Genomic DNA, 13,514 nt, shown 5'->3' with positions numbered 1-13,514 from the left:
GTATAGGTATAGTATAACATACATAATATATAATATGTATGTATAATGTGCGATGCATCGTTACAAACAACATACTGGAAATAACTACTTACTCTATACCTTCCGCTTTGTGGCACCATTGAAGCGGGCTTATAAATAGCTTTATAACCCTCGATTTTTGATACGTACATGTTTCAAACATCATTTACATATATATAAATTGTATGCACTTCAAAGTGAAGCGACTACGGCCCGCAGCGGTAGAAATTTATTTTATACCAAAGGTATGATACGTTGCCGTTCTCCAGTCAATATTCATGCTTTTTAAAAATAATTTTCTTATACAGTTTGAAGTACCTCCATACTTGTTACCATGTGTAGGTATCAAGTAAATTAACGAACTTTTACTTGATACATACCTATTATTATTATTCAAAAGTAAATGAAACAAAATTATTTACTCTTATGTTTGAGTATTTTTTTTACTTTTTTTATTCAGAAGAGTAATCTTCTAAAATAATATTGTATTAACGTATAGGTAGTATAAAATATGTAATAAATTGAATCACTCTTTTTGAACAAATATTAAAAATGTAAACGATAACATCATTATAGTATAGTCCAGTGAAAATTGTAAGGATACAGGATACATTAATTTCGTCACATATGTTCTTCATAAGCGAGAAGAAAATTAAATACGATAAAAGGAATCAATATTTGTTACTCATGGAACAATTATAGTTAACTAATATGTAATTTATTAATGCTGCATTGCTGCAGTTTGATTTCAAAATGTAAACATTTATAAAATAAAACACCTATTGGCTAAGTTATAAACTATGCATTTTTAGTTAAGTACAAGGTAAAACATTATATATTATATGTATATAAATGTATTGAATTCTTTAGTGATGCTATCAAAGTTTATTCAAAATATACATATTCATGATTTATTTTTTAAGTATAGAAATTTAATCAAGTTTAAATAATGCATACAAATAAATTAAAACAAATGAAAATTAAACTAAAAATAGAAAAATTGTAGTTAAGTACAACAAAGTTAAAGAAAATATTTAAAAATAATTATATGAAATTATTGGTATGAGGTTTCATCTTATCAAAATAGTAAGTTATCAATTCATAAATGTATATTAAACAATAACAACTCATAACAATAATAATAAGCAAGTTTTTAACCAAAGTTTGATCCATGTAAAAATATACCATGTATTACAAATTATGTTTTCAAATGATTTTCTATATTTGTTAACACGTTTTGTTAGGACTGGTCGCAGTTTATTTTTATTCATAATAATTATTATACTGCATATTATTGCGATTTTCCTAAATATAGAATTAAAATTACTAGAATAATTCGTCGTTGTCCGACAGTCGAGTAAAAGTTCAAATAAAATCAATGCGAATAAAAAGGTCGTTGGAATTATTTTGGCAAATGTCCCGGTAATTATTTAAACTTTTATGTCAACCTAATGCTAAGCGCATAACAAATAATTATTAAAAACTGTAAAGTTTTAAGTATCTAGAGGGGTTGCTGTAATAGTTATGTTAAATTTGAATTTAATGATGTGAAATCATTGTATACGAACGACGATTCTAAACTAAAACCATCTGCCTATCTAAAATATGACTACAATTTATTATATTTTATGTTATTGTTGTGATTAAATAGTAAATTATTTTAATATTAGGCATTAGTATTGTACAGTAGGCATTATTATTATTTTTCATTTAAAAATGTTATTGATAATATACTTAGGTGCCTTAAAAGTTTACAATATTTTGATATTGATCTATTTTTAAATTATAATTGTACATAAATTATTAATTATAAAAACTATTTATATTGTTTTCGATTGAAAGTATGATATATTTTTAATGGCCAATATTTATGAATGCCTCTAACATTTATCATAATACCTAATACAACGTTTGGTAAAAAGAACAACGTGAAAAAACATATATATATATATATCACTTATACATTATAAAATATTTAACGAATATATTCATACAATAGTGAATGGTAAAAAGTTTAAATTTTATATTTAAATTTTAATGTAAAAAAAAATAATATATATTTCATTAATAAGTAAACCGCAAACGAAATAAAAACCAAGACGTAATTCAAAAAATCAAAAGACCTAAATAATGATTGGTATAATTATAATATTTATCTATTTTCGTAAAAAAGGAAGTTATTTAATTGTCTATCCGAAATTATCTTAACTTAAAAACAAATCAACCAAGATAATATAATAATAGACTATTATGTTTATCTATCTCCGTGATTAACACACTATATTATAATATTATAAAATAATCGAGCTAGTTAGAGGTCTCGTATTGTAGTGATCGGTAGCGATATTGATGAAAACCTCTAAGGTGATGTAAGTCGTAAGTGCCAAAAAACGACCAACCACTCACTCAACGCGTCAAACCCATCGTCAGTTTATTAAAGTACGTTATTCAAATATTCATTTGTTCACAAGACGATCCCAATAACGTATTGACAATACACAATACGGTATCGTGTAGGTATTTACGCTCTTATCAATCCATTTTATTATGGCATCCCAAAAACCTGGACGGGTATAATAAATAATCTCCAGGTGACTGACTCTTGTCGGCTTTAAAATCACACCGAAACGACAAGACTCGCATTATAAATAGCTTCCCTCATAAAATGTGTTCAAACATAAATTCACATTCCCTATTTCATCGTTTCCCGCACTAACCATCTTAACAGTAGATAAAGATACTACACATATTAATATATATTATGAAAAATAATCCTTGGTTCCCGAAGAAATCAATTTAAATGTGCTCATGGAAGTAGGTAGACCCTATTAGGATTAAAATATTAACACTACTAATGTGTTTCGCCACGGGATATCCGTAAAATTAAAATCCAAAATAAATGACGCACCCCTACATGAAATAAAATAATACAAATTCTTTGAAGAGGGTTCTGGCGTCAACCAACATCCCGAACAATATCTGTCAATAAGGGTGTAGGTACCAAAAGAGGGTGCAATTTTATGCGGTGGGTATAAATTATACAGTCGACAGTTGAGTCATCGGTGCAGCTGCATGGTTTTATGGCCATTTTCTTGGTGGGAATACAATAGAATATAGCTGTTGTGTAATACATTTACTGTACAAGAAAAAAACCTAGACATTTATTATTATCAACAATTATCTACCTACCTATTATTTATCAGAATTATTAATTTTTTGATAACAGGTACTTTTTTTCGCAGTATAATTATAGTATAATAATACAATAATTTGTTTTTGTTTTCGTTTTTTTTCATTTAATAACGATTTTTAAAAACGTTTTTCATCCCTGAATTTGTACCTAATATTAAGTAAAATCATTTTTGAATTAAAGTTCCATACTTTAAGAATACTTAATATAGAGAATTATGATAAATTTTCTGTACAAATAAATAATATTTATTAACGCTCAATATAGACTATCCAACTATTACTAATCATAAATCATAATTATATGCTTATTTTAATTATAATTTGTTATAATTAATATAAGAACACAATACAAATTATTAAAAATTCTAACTTTAATATATTTAAATATATTCATAGACATATTGTTGATAATAATATAAATTAATATTTATTCCAAGTAATTCTAAAATTGTATTGCAACAGTGATGTGTGAGTGAAAGAGGTTTTAACAAGAAATAAATATAACGTTAATAATCAGGGCTAGGATTTGTATACAATAAAAAATTGTAAAATATGCATTTTAATTTCAATCTTAGATTTTATATTGTACCATAGGATTGTATTCATAAAAATAAAATTTGTGTTTGACAAAAAAACCAAGGTTAATACTTTAATCAGCTGAGCTAGAATTAAATACGAAATATTAATATTAATTATAAATATTAATCACGAAATATACTATAAAACATGCATTTTTCATATTCTTATAATGGAAATATGCAATGATATTAATTTTATTCAATATATTATGCATTAATATGCATTTTATCCAAAATATGCAAAAACATGCAAAATAAAAACACCACGATTTATCCCATGATGAGGTGATTCGTGGATATTACTGACAAAATCAACAATCAGAAGTCGCAAAAAAAAAAAATGCTGTTGCATACAAATCCTAGCACTGTTAATAACATTATTTTGAACGGAAAATCACGAATTAAAATATATCACCAAATATCCAATAATAATTGTACTTACTCAATTTGCGTTGTTTTTAATCAAAATATAAAAATTATTGTTGTTTTTTGTATTTATACAAAGGCCTTTCACTAGTTATATAATTATTACAGTGGTGGTAAAAAACAATGGGTTATATCAATAAAAGGTATTTGACAATTGACAAATTGAGAGTAAAAAAATTAAATATTCATTAAAGTTAAATCGTATTATGTATTATATAATGATGTTACAGTGTTGTATTTAGCTTAATTTTGTATTATTCATAACCTGTACCATTTTTATAGTTTTTACGATTCTGCGTCGATAGGATAAAACAGATTTAAATTAAAGAACTTCACAAAACTACTTTCCAATTTTTAATAATATAAAGAAAAAACCTGAAAAAGTCGTATACTTTACGTTCAGTATCGATTAGTGGGTGGTGATGAGGCTTAGATCTTTCAAAATTTTGTCCCGCTCGGAGAGCAACCAAGGTTATACGTACCAGTGTTGTAGGTAGGTATATTTTACTGCGATAGATTGATAACCCTCAACATAGGCTCACGATTGCGTCACCCATGAAACATAATTTTTATGATTTGGAAAAGTAAATACACATTCCTTTAAATTAATATAATTTTAAATAATTAAATTTTTTTCATACGAGCTTAAATTAACATTTCTCAGTCTGTCAATAGATAACTTATGTGTTATTTAACGATTGTCGATTGCAAATCTATCATTTATATTTAACTTTTTAATTACCGTATATACCGTCTACATCTCACATAATATATTATTATATTATTGTTCATAGGAATGTCATTAATGTCACATAAACATTTTTATTATTTACAGCATTTGATAATTGTTATCATACACTATATTTTTACATTATTATGAATATATAGGTACATTGAAATTTTTTTATAAAACACACAATATTAACATAATTAGGTATACATACGAGTATTAAATTATTTTTATTATTACCTAGGTACAATCCTGTATTTTCATTTTTTCGATTTTTAGAAACAAAAGAGTAATTTTTTGTACATACTTACCTGTTGAAATCTAAAATTACGTAATTTTGTGATTTTGTAATTTTATAATCTTATATTTTTTTTATTATATAATTTCATATGTTTGTAACTATACCTGATTTGGTTACTATGATGAATTTTTTGATAACATTATACAAATATTTTCTATTTTAAATAACAAACATAACAATTATAAATCATTCGTAGATTCAGTATAATATACTAAACTTCAAAGTATTCATATATGATGATGAGTGGTGGTGAATAGCAAGCGCTCTTGGTCAAACTTAGCAAGTGCAAAATATTATGTTATATTTGTGTAGGTATTTAGGAAAACATTAGTATTTGAAATTGAAACTTTCCAGACAACCCTCTTGTAAATATAACCATAAATAAATCGTTCTCATAATAACGCGAACAAACAACTCAAACGAGTGCGTCGTAAATACGTGTATAGTAGTAAAATATAATATCATACCAAATTATATTTTGAAAGGAAACTTTATGAAATTATTACGATGACGTGTAAATATAAGAGAGTTTGTTGATTGGGCAGGAAATTAAATTAAAATCCACTACATATTCGCTGCTTTCTACTCTATATATAATACGTATATAGAGTAAGCCTATGCCTATAATAATATAATAACATTTTTTACGATTCATTTTATGAGTGCTAAATTGATAGGCCGGGATGCTATTTCGTTATTATTTTTATGTGTATACGATAGTGATGAGGTGGAGAAATTGTATTTCATCTCGGGTCGTACCATCAACAAGCGCATATTTTTTCAACCCTCTTCTATATATTATATTATTTTATACGGAGCTTATATTATATATTGACATAAAAGCAACGTCCCGTCGGCTAAATGTGCGTCATCGCAGTGAACCCGAATCTAATTAAATAGGATCAGCTCGTTTATTGCGATTCATCGTACAACTCGCGTTTACTAAGATTACTTTATATATCAACCAATGTACGTAATTATATATGTTACGAAGGTTCCTTGTATATAGCTGGTCTATTTAACATTATTACTATAGATTATACCCGACGATTAATTTGTATCTTAATAAAATTTTGTATGTCAACAAGTATTATAAGAGTTAACAAAAATAGTGAAACAGAAATTTGATCTAATACGAGTATAAATAGTGAATCACCCTCACATATTATTATTATATGATAAAAAAGGTATATATTGTATAATATACGGCAATATAATTTATTGCAGAATGTGTGTGTGTGTGTGTGTGTGTGTGTGTGTGTGTGAGAGAGAGAGAGAGAGAGAGAGAGAGAGTGAGTGGGTGAGAAAGAGAAAGAGGTCAGTTGTTATTGAGTTTAACGTGACCGTCCGAACGCTGACTCAAAATCAAATTGACTGCCGAACGGATACATTCTATCCCTGTGGGTGGTTTTATAGCAATACACCACCCAAATCTACCAATATACCTACATATTATCACTTCTATTAATGTGAGCGGATCAGTGCCGACAACAAATCCGAAACAGGAAATTGTGTTTCCCGTGTACCTTTGCTGCATATACACTATACAGTATGATCTGAATACGTCTATTAGAATATAATATAAATTATATATACACATGTATGTTTACTGCTGTAATGTTGTTGAGGTAAAGGTCGCTCTTAATATTGTATAATATGCGCAAATACTTTTAAGTTTCAATTGCTATTATCTCGTATTCTCGTAATGTATGTAATATATTAGATGACCTGACAGATGTCGCAAGACCAAGGGAAATAAATTATATATATTTGAGGCGAAAACCTTTTTCTAAAAGTCGATGTGTAAACTGTGGCAAAAAAAAATTGAATATTATACAAACGGCGGCATTATATAACTTTCTATATAATATACTATATAGTATGTAATAACTAAATCATACATACCTAATGATGTATTCAATGAATTTCAACGGGTTCCCGAGTATACGGTCATTACTGCGAATTTCGGCCCTCATTGAGTAACCAAAATCTTTTTGAGTACAGCGCTTTAATTTTTTATGGCATGGTTGTTTGAATTTTAAATACGTATTTCACAAAATTATTAATCAAAAAATTATATTATATTTTGTTGTTTATGTCTTCAATAGTATATTGAAAATGACTTATCTCAAACAGAATGATACATTAGCCTGTAGGATTGAATAACCATAAGAATCTTTAAATAATTAAAATTTAATTTTAAAGCAGAAAATAGCTTCATCAGCTAAGTCATTAACCTACGGTTGTAGATAAAATATTATTAATAGATACATTGGTTATTATTGTATGTTATAATATGATAATATGATAACAGATTAAGTAATACAGTATTATATATAATATTTATATTAATGCTATAGAGAGCAGCACCTGACGGACAGGTAAAAGTTGGTGAGAGAAGCCCGGGACTTATCGATCGGCAAAAGTTGCCGCCAACGCCCATCTGACAGTACTCGTTGCCATGACAAAATATAGTTTGTCATGCTTGCTGCAACTCTACAAGCTATAACGAAGGTGTTATTCTCGAGTAACATTGATACATGGGCCACTTGTTACCACTGTAGGTATACTTATATGTACGTATATTGCACAAAAGCGGGGAACACTTGTTACCACCATCGTGGTATATATTTAAATCCAGTGAACATTAATCGGACGGTTTTACAACATTTTTGAGTTATGCATTTGTCCACCGAAGCGGCCACTTGTTGTCATTAACCATTATACACATTTTCGTATCACTATTGTGGCTGTTGCTTTCAATACTTATGATACGCTATAGTTGAGTTGCCGTTCTCGGCCACTTGTTAAATAAAACCTACGACCCACTCCAGTGGCCACACAGCACGTTAACCTATCATGGTCGTATACAATATGATGCATACTAATATGTGGTCAGACACGTAGCCATCATTTTACACTAAAGGAGGCGATATTTTCAAAAATTAAAAAAACATCAAAATAGTTCGCAAACGAACGGAAATCGTTTACGGAATAAGAACAAATTTAACGAAAATACTTTAATCCGATAACTGATAACGTTTGCCATAAAAAATTTGTTTTAATTATATGAGGCACCTAAATAGTATCATTGTTTTATACTGTTTAATGTTTGGGTTTTAATTCAAAACGTAGAAAGTAATATTATTCAGATAGGTGCGATGAATTTTTGGATCATATTATTATCATATTATAGAATATTGTCTCATTGAAATTTAGTTGATTTAAATTTAAATTTTAAAAAACTCCTCCATCCAATTGATATTATACAGTCAATGTGACATTGTGACACTTGCTACCCGTATTATTTACGTGAAACATTTTTGGGAGATGACTAGGCTATTCATAACAGCTTAAACACAACAGTATATAGAAGAGATTATTCACGTCGAAAATTGCAAAAAATATCACTGATTTTGCAACAAACTAAATTGAATGAAACTAAAATATGTTATTTACATTTTTTTTAAATATGTTATTTTAACACTATACCTATTAGTCACTAGTCTGGTTATTTTAATATTATAAGATATTATAGAGAGCAGCACCAGATAGACTAGGCTACAATATCTAGACAAGGGATCGATAATAGCCAGTGAACGGTTCGTATTCGAACCAGTGAGAAGGAAATAATGGACCACCAAAAACATTTTATTTTAATGCAAATTTTCTATTTTAACTTTATTAAATATTTTATCTCTACATATAAACAAAACAAATTGTAAAGTAAAAAAAAGGATTTCTGGAATTCAAAAAAGTTTTTTTTTTTAATTATCTAGACCCTTTTAAAATCTAATTGCGTACCACTGATCTACATTTTCGTAATGCACACTCACAACATTTTATATTGACTTTTCCCACCTCACATTTCCCAAATTGTAGACTAGGGGTGGTGAACTTTTTTTGAGTTTAGTCCCAAATTTTGAAATCAAGGGTTTGATAATTTTTCTCGTGCCCAAAATTTGTAAACACTAAATAAAAAATATTAAATATAGTGATTAATGATAATTAGGGACCGGATTTATATGCACAAAAAATCCTCAAAATATGCTTCTAAAAATGCTGTAATATGTTATAAAATATGTATTTATTTCTAAATATGTATTTAAATATGCACTTAAAATTTTGTTTAAAACTATGTAAAAATATGTAAATGTATTATGTAAAATTATGTAACAATATTTATTAATTAATATGGTATTAAAAAAGTATAAAAAAGCTTTTAAAGTATTTTTTCGTCTTCGTCGCCATTCAACATTCTGTATCTTCAATCTATAAAGTATTAGCTCACATTAATAAAAACTGAAACAAAAATTGAATTCATATATTACCTTATTGCATTGGATGATCAGAAGTTCCTTAATGTGTTCAAACGTTAAATTCCTCCGATTATCTGTAAGTACATTTTTATACATTGAAAAACTTCGCTCGACCTCAGCAGTATTTATAGGAGCGTACTTCATACATGCAATATCACTTGCATTTAAATCTTCAGGTAGTTCATAGTTTCCGTCTATTTCTCCTTCCAAAATCTTAGAAATTGTCTTCATTATTTTATATCCAGGGTTTTTTTTTAATACAGTTGTAAGTTTGGCATTTATAATACCACCAATTTTGTTTTTTGATAATTTTAATGTGGTTTTTGCATTTTTAATTTTGATCATGGCCTCTGATAACAAGTAATCTTTTGATTCTAACATTTTTATCGTGCTCGGAATTATTTCAAAATTTGATTTAATGTAAATTAAATTAGTTTTCAAATTAGGATCTTTTATCAAATCTTGCGATTTTTTAATTGAAATAGAGTCTTCACTGTTTAATTGAAGAATTATTTCTTTAATAATTTCCAAGTTGTCACAATAATAAAAAGCAGCGTTTAGCCATGTACCCCAACGCGTTAATATAGGTTGTGGTGGAAGTGCGAGATTAGGGGCCATATTTCGGAAAAGTATCGTACGCGATGGAGCTTTTAAAAAAACTTTTTTGACGTTAGAAATAAGTTCATCAATTTGAGGGAATTGATTTCTTATTTCTTCGGCAACCCTGTGTAATCCATGTGCTACACATGTAATATGAACGACTTTTGGATAAAATGATTTAATAGATTTACCTGATTTAATCATATAGGGTGCAGCGTCACTTAAAAATAGCAATACCTTATTGTGCCGAATACCAGTAGGCCATAAAATTGATAGCGCCCGATCGAAAAGTTGAGCAATTGTGCTATGGTTTGTTTTTTCCAAAGCCTCGGAATGAAGTAAAAATGTTTGACTTGGTCGATCTATTTCTAATGTACCGACAATTACATTCGCTACATATCGTCCCTCACAATCGGTAGTTTCGTCGATTGAAATCCAGATATTATGATCCCCAATTGAACTTCTTATGTTGTTTATAGTTTCAGAGTAGCATTTTTTCACATAATTTTTTCGTAAGGTCGACTCATCTGGTATGTGTCGTTTAGTATATTTTTCTAAGAAAGCGCGAAGAGATGGATTTTGTAATTTAAATAAAGGAATATTTGCAGAAATAAAAGCTTGGCAAATATCTTCATTAAAGTTATCCATGTTCATATTAGAAATAAAAGTTTGTTTTTTATTTATTGAATGTGTTTCTTTGAGTTTTAAATTGTTCTTGTGTTTATCACGTGATAAATGTTGGTCTACCAAAAACTTTGTAGTCGCATTAACTGGAATTTCACAAATATTGCAATACAAAATTGAACCATCGGTTTTAAAAATATCTTTATGATCGTTTACGTATGTCTGTAAACGACTCCTAATTGGAGTTTTTACTTTAGGCATTTCAAAGTTCCGAATTAAAATTATATCTAAACTCACTAGACGCACTCGGGCACAATTTTAAACATCAAACGCAAGACACGGACTGACATCGAAAACTGACCGTCTAACACTTAAATTCTATTATATGAGCAACGAATTTATCTATATTTATATATATATATATATATGCTGCATAAGAGTATATGACTATATGAAGTATGTAATCTTATCTTTGGAAATAACGACCGATGTCAATTTTATCGATTTTATGTGTCTGTAAACGTGAAAATACGACGAAAAACGAATATATGTGTTATAAATAATAATATGCACTTTAAAACTACAAATATGCATGCAATATGTATTTAATAGGTAAAAACGTTGAAATATGCAAAATATGCAAAATAAAATTGGTGTTATTTTAATAAGAGTGATCGAAATCGGGGAAAATTTTCATCAAATTTCGAAAAGCTTATTCCAATACATATATGCATTTGCATATAAATCCGGTCCCTGATGATAATATAGTAACATAATCAATTTTACATATAGGAATATTATTACATTTAAAATATGTATTATTTATTTCTTTGAATTTTTTATAACAATATTTAAAGAATAGCACAATTTATTTGAATATTAATTTTTTGCGTGCCATTGAAATTTGACAAACGAGCTACTTTTGGCATGCGTGCCGTGGATTGCCACCCCTATTGTAGACATTAATAAACAGATATCTCAAACCACTATAGGTCCCTAGTTTTGCAAAATATAATAATTATTATTATAATCAAAGGAGAGCAATTTCTAATGAGGATGAGAATAATTTGCTGTATAATGATAGTATTATATTAATTTTGACTTCCATATGTACCTTAAATTTGTTCCTAGCGCTGATCTTAGATTAATATATTTTAATTTAAAATATAATGCATTATATAGTTCCAAAAATTAAGATGTGTTTTTTAGTAAGTACATACTTGGCTTAAATATTTTATCAATAATTATGGTTTTGAAAATAAAAATACAAAACCGTTATCTATGTATCATGATTTCTTGTTATTTAAAACTTTAAATTCGACAACCATAAATAATATTATACTATTGACACAAAACAGTATTAAATAATTTCAAAAACAATATCACAAATAATACCTATAATATTTATATCATTACCAAAATTAAATTACATTTTCCGGTAGGAAGACATAATTAAAATAGTATAATCGATACCTTATAATAAAAATACCTAATTAAATGTTTCAAACTTCATAGTTCGGTAAAATTCGGTTAGTAGAAATTTTTTAATTAAATTCGTAGTGCAGGGTTTCAACGAAAACTAAGCGTTTGATCTGAGTTTTAAAAATTTGTTATTATCCCGGGGAAGTGGGTGCTCAAAGCTAATTTTACTGCATTTTAAAAAGTTCCCCCACTCGTCAAATGTCCTAAATAGTATAATATACGGCTTGTTCGGGTGGTTCACGGATAAGCAGAGCGCTTGGTGCAATCGGACGTCATCGAGATGCTGCGGTGGCGTTGCTTGTTGTACGAGCGGTATTTTTGGTGTGGGGGAAAGGGAGACTGGCCTACACGTGAATCACGCATGCTCCGCAGCTATATCGATCGCCGACCGGCTTTGTACGTTGTTTGACGATGCCACGGCGGCCGCCGCCGTCACCATCACCACTCAAACCGACCACACCCTAATGACGTTAATACTATGGTGACGATGAAACCGCCGCCGAATATAGAGTTCAGCACCAGACGGCCACCATAGTCCGTCTCCGTCATGATTATCGATTTGTCTTTTTTTTTGTCATATCTCATACGTATATACTTATTACAACGCTTTCACGTTTAAACTCTAAGAGGATTCGATTTCGTTCATTATTAAAATCAAAATGGCGGTATCTTAGTCTGTATGATTACCCTGGACAATGGATTACATATTTTCTGGAAACACGAATTTGTCGTGAAACTCACTTGAAAATAACCTTTATACGTCATTTTTAATCTTAATCTCTTCAATATTATTAAAATTAAAAAATGTTTAATATTCAAAATTCAAAAATAACATCCAGTGATTCGGAATAAAAAATGTTATTTAATATTTTTTAAACAAGAATGATTTGATAGGTAATTCGAATGGAACACATTTGTATGTGGACAACAATAAATTATTAAATATTTAATTATTTACCGCCAAAAACCCACTGAACGTTTTTAAATCGCATAAACGATACCTATTTCTACTTAAAACTGAAATAATAATTCTACAAATTCAAATACAACTGGCTGTGTGTTCAATATTTGTTTCCTCTATCTGAGACATTAGCTGATTAAAAAAAATACATATAAACAAATAATATATTATGGTTTATCTGAGTTCATCGAAATCTTTCTTTTGTAGTTAGATTTCATATAAAATACGCATGTAAATTATATCCTTATCACTATCGCTGCTTCGCAAATCGATGGCAGCATAA

The 13,514-nt window shown here is 28.3% G+C and overlaps 1 protein-coding gene across 1 annotated transcript; it reads right to left on the bottom strand.

Moving 5' to 3' along the window:
- Positions 1–9,313: 9,313 nt before the first annotated feature.
- Positions 9,314–11,468, bottom strand: LOC149062333 (uncharacterized). Its single transcript, XM_089217688.1, has 2 exons — positions 9,577–11,468; positions 9,314–9,517 (listed from the first exon to the last, which is right to left on the bottom strand). The coding sequence occupies exons 1-2, from the start codon at positions 11,047–11,049 to the stop codon at positions 9,497–9,499; spliced, it is 1,494 nt and encodes a 497-aa protein (XP_089073814.1). The 5' UTR covers positions 11,050–11,468; the 3' UTR covers positions 9,314–9,496.
- Between the last annotated feature and the right edge of the window lie 2,046 nt (positions 11,469–13,514).

Source organism: Diuraphis noxia, unplaced genomic scaffold (assembly GCF_037042655.1).
Source record: "Diuraphis noxia isolate RWA-SAM2 unplaced genomic scaffold, SU_Dnox_SAM2 contig0001, whole genome shotgun sequence".
NCBI classification, from domain to species: Eukaryota; Metazoa; Arthropoda; class Insecta; order Hemiptera; family Aphididae; genus Diuraphis; species Diuraphis noxia.
This window is presented reverse-complemented; position numbering and strand designations above follow the sequence as displayed.

Bases quoted from the DNA above. Each gene is read 5' to 3' on its own strand.
- LOC149062333 (XM_089217688.1), bottom strand. From the start codon at position 11,049: ATGCCTAAAGTAAAAACTCCAATTAGGAGTCGTTTACAGACATACGTA. The intron at 9,518-9,576 runs GTAATATATGAA...AATACTTTATAG, and splicing joins TGATCATCCAATGCAATAAG to ATTGAAGATACAGAATGTTG.